Below are 7,858 nucleotides of genomic sequence, written 5' to 3' on the forward strand. Positions count from 1 at the left end.
TATCTCATGAATTGCCCCCTTTACAAAACAACAACAACAAACAAAAAGCAACCAAAAAAGTGACTTTATATCAGAACTATCTGAGAGAGAATCAGGCCTGGCGGCCATTGTGGCCAGGGGCAGCAGAATTTTCACACAAGCTCCCCACTTAAGCCACAGCCCGGGGAAAGCGAATAATGCTAAAATGACTCACCACAGGCTGTCCCAGCAGACTGTGGTTAGTGTTGCTCTCACCCCCACCCTTCCCTTTCCTTCCTTCCTTCTCTGTCCATGGTGACTTCATTAACTGGGCCAACATGAAGATAAAGGAGTTCACCAAAATGTTTCGTTGCCCTTCTCCCCAACTGGGAGGGATTTAGAGATGTCTCAGCTTGATTTCTAGCAGAAGCATGAATGGAGACACCATGGCATAAAGGTTAAGGCCCAGGCTTGGAGCTGAACAGACTGGTTTGACTCCTGCTGTGCCCATCCCCACCTGACTGATAACTGGGCAGGTTACTTTGACTCTGGGCCTCAGTTTCTTCTTCTGTATAATCCAAAGAATGATATTTACTTTATGGGGTTGTTGTGACATTTAAGTGAGCTCATAGATATAAGTTGCTTAGAAATGTTTCTCCTAAGAACTGTTTCCAAAGTCAAATTTAGGAAATTTCACCAAATGTTGTCAACTCCTCGGCCCCTCACAATTTATAATGATGGACCTCTTGAAATTCCAGGTACAAGGAGCTTCTCTTGATGACATTTATATGATTGGAGTTAGTCTAGGAGCCCACATAGCCGGGTTTGTTGGAAAGATGTACAATGGGCAGCTGGGGAGAATTACAGGTAAGGCTTCCTGTGAACGGGCACGGGTTAGTCAGCCTGGGCGGGGTGTTTACTGAGGGAACATGATGCAGGCAGTCCAAGTCCTTGGGTTCAAAGCCAGCTCTTCCAATTACTTAACCCCTCTGAGTGTGTGTCCTCTTGTACAAAGGAGAGACCATGATAATATTGGCCTCAGGTTATTATTTAATAAAATACACCCAAAGCACTTTGTAAATTGTATATGCCATAGAAAAGATTGGTGGTAACTTTATTTCTCTTCTGGTTAGAAAATACAGCTATGGGGGCGCCTGGGTGGCGCAGTCGTTAAGTGTCTGCCTTCGGCTCAAGGCATGATCCCAGCGTTCTGGGATCGAGCCCCACATCAGGCTCCTTCCTAGGAGCCTGCTTCTTCCTCTCCCACTCCCCCTGCTTGTGTTCCCTCTCTCACTGGCTGTCTTTGTCGAATAAATAAAATCTTAAAAAAAAAAAGAAAGAAAATACAGCTATGGCCCTTGGGGATTTGATCTGTGCCCTCCACATAGATAGCCGTCTTCCTTTCACTTAATCTAAGATAGCTTGAGCCATATACCGAATATGTTTCCATCCCCAGACACAGTTGGAGTCTCATGATAGAAAGATGAGATGGGAATTTTGATAGTGGGTTTTACCCTCTGAAGATCAGCTTTCAGGACAAAGCTGAATGAAAACTCAGAAACACAGCAGGTGAAACCCCAAACAAAGGCTCCCTTGCAGGGTTCTCTTGCCTACTGCTCCAGTAACTTTCCACAGCCACAGAAGACAGGCTGAGGGAGGCTTTCTGTTCAGAGACTCAAGGCTTGTCCCCCCATTCATACCCTTCCCAGAATCCTTCCTCACACAGAGAGACCTGTTTTCAGTCTGGCGAATCTGGAGGGTAGATGTGAACAGAGGAAGGCGAGATTCAAACCAACTGTATTTGTGAGGTAAACTTTTAGTGTCAGTCTCTGAATGTGCGACTTGACTGGTAGCCCAGAGCAAGTCATTCTCATTCTCATTCTCTCTCTCTCTCTCTCTCTCTCTCTCTCTCACACACACACACACACACACACACACCCCACTGGTGTCTCATCTAGCCCTGCTACTTGAGGTCACAGTGTTTTGTTTTTCCTGGTTCTTTTTTACTCACTTTCACCTCTGTGAAAGCAGCCAAGGCCACCTTCATCTTATTTACCTGCTTTCCTAGGGGGGGCAGAGCTCTTTTTAAGTTTTTAACATTATTATTTTTATGTTTTAGAAAGCAACATGTCCTTTGTAAAAAGTTTCATTTCTCAGGGCCCCTGGGTGGCGCAGGGTCTGCTTTCAGCTCAGGTCATGATCTCAGTGTCCTGGGATGGAGCCATGCATAGGGCTCCCTGCTCAACAGGGAGTCTGCTTGTCCCTCTGCCCTTCCCTCCACTCGTGCTCTCTCTCTCTCTCCCCCTGAAATACATAAATAAAATCTTTTTTAAAAGTTTCATTTCCTTTATGGGATCAAAGGGCAGATAGCTTGAATCTGCTTGTGTCCCTTATCTGTTGGGAGCTCTTCTGGTGGATGGGACTTGCCCCAGTGGTATGTTAAGAACCCCCACAGCTCTCCCCACCCCACCCCCCACAAAGTCCTGTTTGTAGGGTTTGCTGATCTCCATGGTCTGAATACGCTCACCACTGCTGATTTCAAGCTGCCAACCTGACATCACCAACCACAAAGTTTGGGAAGAGATGAGCAAAGTCTGCTGTCTCGTGCTGGCCCTAGCAGACTCCAGCCCACCGCTGCCTCATTCTGTCTCATCCCCTGTTCTGCTCCCAGCAAATCTGTTCCCACCACTACTGTGAATGTGAGTGCATGTAACCTAGTTTCTGATCATGCATGGAAATTCCCCAAGCCAGCCTGCCTTCCACTCTGGGCCCACGTGGCCCTGCTCTGTGGCCCAGACACCACTAATGGCCCCCCCACCTTCCCCTTGTTCTCCAGATGCCTCATCTTCTCTGATCCCCAAAGTAAATTTCAGATGTCCCCCAGGGCAGCTTCAGGGGTGAAGCATTTCCCTTCTCTGCTCACCTCCCACCACCTTTTCTGACTGGCCTCACTGGATTGTGGAGTAGGAATTGGGCCTGTTGTCTAGGGATGCAGTTCACACCCAACTCCCCCACATTGGATGGTTCTGCTTGTTAATTAGCTAAACCATAATGGCTGCTTCATTTCCGCCATTTCTCTCCTTTCACCTGCCCTTCCTTTTGCTTTTTCTCTACAGGCACCTCTCCTGTTTTTATTTCTCATTAACTTCTTAATGTTGCTTTTGTTTGTTTGTTTTGTTTTTTAATTTTAAATAGGCTCCCTGCCCAGCGTGGCGCTTGAACTCATGACCCTGAGATTAAGAGTTGCATGCCCTACTGACTGAGCCAGCCAGGCTCCCCCTATTTCTCATTAACTTCTTTAACACAAGATGGCGGAGCATACATGGATTTAAAAATATTCCAATTACCTACATCACCAGATAATACATTACATCTGCTTCTCAAACTTAAGGGTGTGTAAAAATCTCCTTAGGGGTGCTGGTTACAATGTCAACTTGCTGAACCAGCACTCTGGGGTTGCGGCCCAGGAGTCTACCTTTAAGCAGAAGATTCAGGTGGTCTGAACACCATACTTTGAGAAATGACCATAGAGCTAGGCTGTCCAATCCAGTAGCCACTAGCTACGTGTAGCCACTGAGCACTTGAAATGAGGCTAATGCAAATTGAGATGTTCTGTCAGTGTAAGACACACACTGGATTTCAAAGACTAGGTTAAAAAACTGATATTTAAAAATCCCAAATGTTTTATATTGATAACATGTTGAAATGATAATATTCTAGATACACTAGGTTAAATAAACAGGGTTAAATACAGTGTATTATTCAAATTAATTCTCATTTCTTTTTTTTTTAAAGATTTTATTTATTTATTTGACAGAGATAGAGACAGCCAGCGAGAGAGGGAACACAATCAGGGGGAGTGGGAGAGGAAGAAGCAGGCTCCCAGTGTAGGAGCCTGATGCGGGGCTCGATCCCAGAACGCTAGTATCATGCCCTGAGCCGAAGGCAGACGCTTAACAGCTGAGCCACCCAGGCGCCCCTAATTCTCCTTATTTCTATTTACTTTTTAAATTGGCTTCCAGAAATTTAAAAATTATACATGTAGCTCACATTATACTTTTATTGGACAGCATCGCCTTGGAGAGTTCATGGTGAAGTTGGGGATGGGAAAATGAGGGCCCTGAAACCGCACATAAAATGTCAGATGTCTGTCTGCGGAGAGGTCTGTGTTGGATGTCTGTCTGTCTGGGGAGAGGTCTAGGGCTTTCATCAAATTCTCAGATTGGTTAATGCTGGAATAAAAGTCAATTAGCATCATCTAGACACTTTTCTGATGATCTTCGAGCAATAAGAAAGAGCCCCATTTTCCCATTTTGTTTCTATTCTATAATAATCTCAAAATGTTCTGGATTCAGATCCAGGAGTCCTTTTATAAGTCTTCTGAAGTAGCTGCTAATTCCACCTCCATTTTGCAGATTAAAAAAAAATGGGGTTCAGAGAAGTAAAGTGACCTGCCTAAAGTCACATAGCTGGTTGGTGTTAGGTTTGGGGCCCTAAGTTACATCTCTCTGACTCCAATGGTCTCTGTCCACACAAAATATATAGCTTTTTAGGGCACTTTTACTGTGATTTTTGGCTGACATTGTAAGCCAGTTATTTGCTACCAAGGTGATCATATATCCAAGCTTCCTATCACCATCTCCATTTGTGCCTTCTGTCCCGATGTAATTAACAATAGCACCCACATCACTCTCAAAATTGCTCTGGTGTGAACGTTTATAGTTAGCCCATCTCTCTGCCATGGATCTGGAGGCTGCTATAAACTGGGGCTCTCACTGTTTCTTTTCTTAGACCAGAATTGCTGCTGTCTTATGGGGGGAGGGGGCTTCCTTGGCAAACTCTTTCTAAGGTCATGAGTTTCTCTTGCTGTGTTGAGAATGTCCTGTGGACTTGGGTGTCTGGGTGTTGGTCCATCGCCACCCACATCAGTTTCAGTAGAGAGCAAACTGAAGAAGAAAAGCTAGAGGGGTGGGGAAGAGAAGGGTAAGGAAGGGAGGCAGATCAAGACAGGCCTCAGGAAGCGAGAGAGTTGGGAGAGAAGAAATAGAAATATTGAGGACAGAACCAGGGAAGTCAGGCAAGAACGCCATCTCTTGGATTTTATATCTAACACCAGGGGATGGAAGATGCCATTTCAGGTGACTTTCATAGACTCAGGACTCAGACATCCCTTGGAACCCTCTGCACTCCAGGTAGGTTTCTAGGAAGCAGGGCCTTTGGGAACCTTTGGTGGTTCATCGCTGCTGTTGTTTTAGCTTAAAGTTTTTAGTTTGTGGTTACAGCATCCCCGGAGCCAGACTCTTGTTTTTCCAGCTGATGGTTAGGAACGCCCAGCTCACATCGACCAAGGGCAAGAAATCAGCTCAGGCATTTATGGGGTGGGTTAGTCCTGCAGGAACTGACACCCACTTTATTTCCCTCACTGATACCTGGCCTGACCAGTGAGTTTCACACTTTCCCACTGCGCTTGCCAAACCCAGTGCAATGAAACCAAGAGCTCAACAGAGAGAGGTCTCTGCATTGTGAGGCTGCAGCTCTGGTTAAGACACTTGATCTCCCTGAACCTTGCTTCCTGCATCTGTAAAATGGGAATAATAGCTACCCTGCCTCCCAGCAGGCTTGTGATGTGGATCATATGAGCTGGTACATATGAATAAAAATGGACACTGTAAAGGAGTTTTATGAATAACAAGAAAGAATGGTGGAGGGAGGTTTCTGGATCATTTAAGACCGAACAAGCATAAGTATAGCGTCTGCTTTTTATATGTACCCTCGGGAGCTTTTTTCCTGAGGAACCGGTTTGTCCCCATGCCCTGGTCCCCCTGCATCTGCTCACTCCCTGCTGATGAGCCCTGAGCAAGATACAGCTCCTAATGGGGTCCGGATGCCGTTCCCAGGGGGCACTGCCATGGTAGGCATCTCTTCTGTGGGAAAAGGCTACCAGGGCTGTGGAGAGGAGCCTGACAAAGCAGGATGGGAATGTGAGTGCTTGCCCACCCGACAGTGCCCTGCAGCCTGTTTGCCGTCCTCACGGGGAGGGATCCAAAGCCCGGCTGCCGGTGACTCACGGCGTGGGGCTGCCAAGCCAACTCGGTTTTCTTTCCAGGTCTTGACCCTGCGGGCCCTTTATTCAACGGGAGACCTCCTGAGGACAGATTAGATCCTGGCGATGCACAGTTCGTGGACGTCATCCATTCCGACATTGACGGTAACAGTCCTGTCCTTGCAGTCAGTGAGCACCCCCTCCCACCCTCCTAAAGAGTCTCTCCCTGAGGGGATCATGCAGGGGTGGATCAGGTTCCCCCAGAGGCCCTCTTTTCCTGCAGGGCAGTGTTCCAAATCCAGCAAAATACTGAAGGGACACTGGTTTCAGGTAGGCATCCAAGATGTCTTGCTGGAGCGGAGGTGCTTTTCCCATCGACGTTTCTTATTTTTAAGTGCTCATCTTGACCAATCTAGTGCAGGCTGATTTGCACACTGTGGGGACAAGTGTTTCCATATATGCAGCGGGTGGATGCCTGAGTAGTTTTTATAATACACCTTCCTTTTGATACAACCACCTGAAAAACCCTTGAACAGGGGCACCTGGGAGGCTCAGTCCGTTATGTGTCCGACTCTTGATTTCAGCTCAGGTCATGATCTCAGGGTCGGGGGATCGAGCCGTGTGTCTGGCTCCACGCTCAGCACAGAGTCTGCTGGTCCCTCTCCCTCTGCTCCTCCGCTCCTTCCTCAAATGCAGTACCTCAATGCCACTTTACTGCTTGATGGAACAGAGTAATTTATTTTTCATTCTTGGAGAGAGAGTGAATTTTGAGGAAAGAGATTAAGCTCAGATCCCGGGTTCTGTCCTTTCTAGTGGTGCCATTTCATTCAGTAAGCCCTCTGACCTCAGTGTCATCTGTAACTTACTTCATCCGAATTTACCAATGGCCACTTTTTAGACATTGTGAAAATTAGAAGAAAGATATAAAACACCCAGTACCATGCCCACAGACACGTGCAGGTTCCCAATATATAATAGCTATTATTATTGCAATGGTGCACTGTATATGTATACGTGTATAAATAATTGTTTAAATCAAGCATTTTACTGATTATTTTGTGGTTACAAGGCTAAAGAGAATAGGCAAGTATTAAATCAGTCTATGATTTTTTTGGGTCCCCATTTTCTAGAAGAGTTTCCAGTTAAAAAAATTTTGTTTCTTACAGAGTATAAGTTCATTTTTTTCCTGTTTCTTATTCATTAAAACTAACATGAATATAATTAGAGGCCCAGAAAGCACTGGCAGTTAGAGGGTTCCAACCAAATTTAAAGAAGAGAACTATCATTTTATCAGACTTGCTGTGAATGAGTGTCCAAAACCCCCTGCATATGGAGAAATACTGGAAATAAATTCCATTATTGTCTTCATAGTCTCCTAGTTGGAAATCACTGCTTTCTAACTAACTAGCTGGATAGCTTTGGGCAAAATATTTAAATAGGTATAACAACAACAACAGCACAATCCCTATCTATATCCTTTGAGCAAATGAACTATGAGATGTGAAAAGTTCAAAAATAAATGCATAATATATTCTCCTTTAGCACTGGGCTACAAGGAGCCATTAGGAAACATAGACTTCTACCCAAATGGAGGATTGGATCAACCCGGTTGTCCCAAAACAATATTGGGAGGTAAGTGCAGATACTTTATATATTGTACAGTAGTGGTTTTAAAAGGCATATTTAAAAAATCTGATCTTATCCTATGGGTAATAGTTTTTAATTGAAAACAAATCATCTGAGAAGATAGAGATAGTATAAATATAAATTATATCTTAAAAATTATTACTCAAATACACTACTTTAAAAAAAACCCATTGCAGCATTATTTACAATAGCCGAGATACGGAAGCAACC

General features: G+C 45.0%; 1 protein-coding gene across 1 annotated transcript in view; it reads left to right on the forward strand.

Moving 5' to 3' along the window:
* Positions 1-7,858, forward strand: part of LIPH (lipase H) — a 42,508-nt gene that overhangs the window by 17,959 nt on the left and 16,691 nt on the right. Inside the window, exons 3-5 of the mRNA XM_008705229.2 lie at positions 717-825; positions 6,065-6,166; positions 7,544-7,633. Of these exons, the coding sequence (XP_008703451.1) occupies positions 717-825; positions 6,065-6,166; positions 7,544-7,633 (301 nt within the window). The remainder of the gene's footprint in view (positions 1-716; positions 826-6,064; positions 6,167-7,543; positions 7,634-7,858) is intronic.

This window comes from Ursus maritimus, unplaced genomic scaffold (genome assembly GCF_017311325.1).
Source record: "Ursus maritimus isolate PB19 unplaced genomic scaffold, ASM1731132v1 scaffold_4, whole genome shotgun sequence".
Taxonomy (NCBI): Eukaryota; Metazoa; Chordata; class Mammalia; order Carnivora; family Ursidae; genus Ursus; species Ursus maritimus.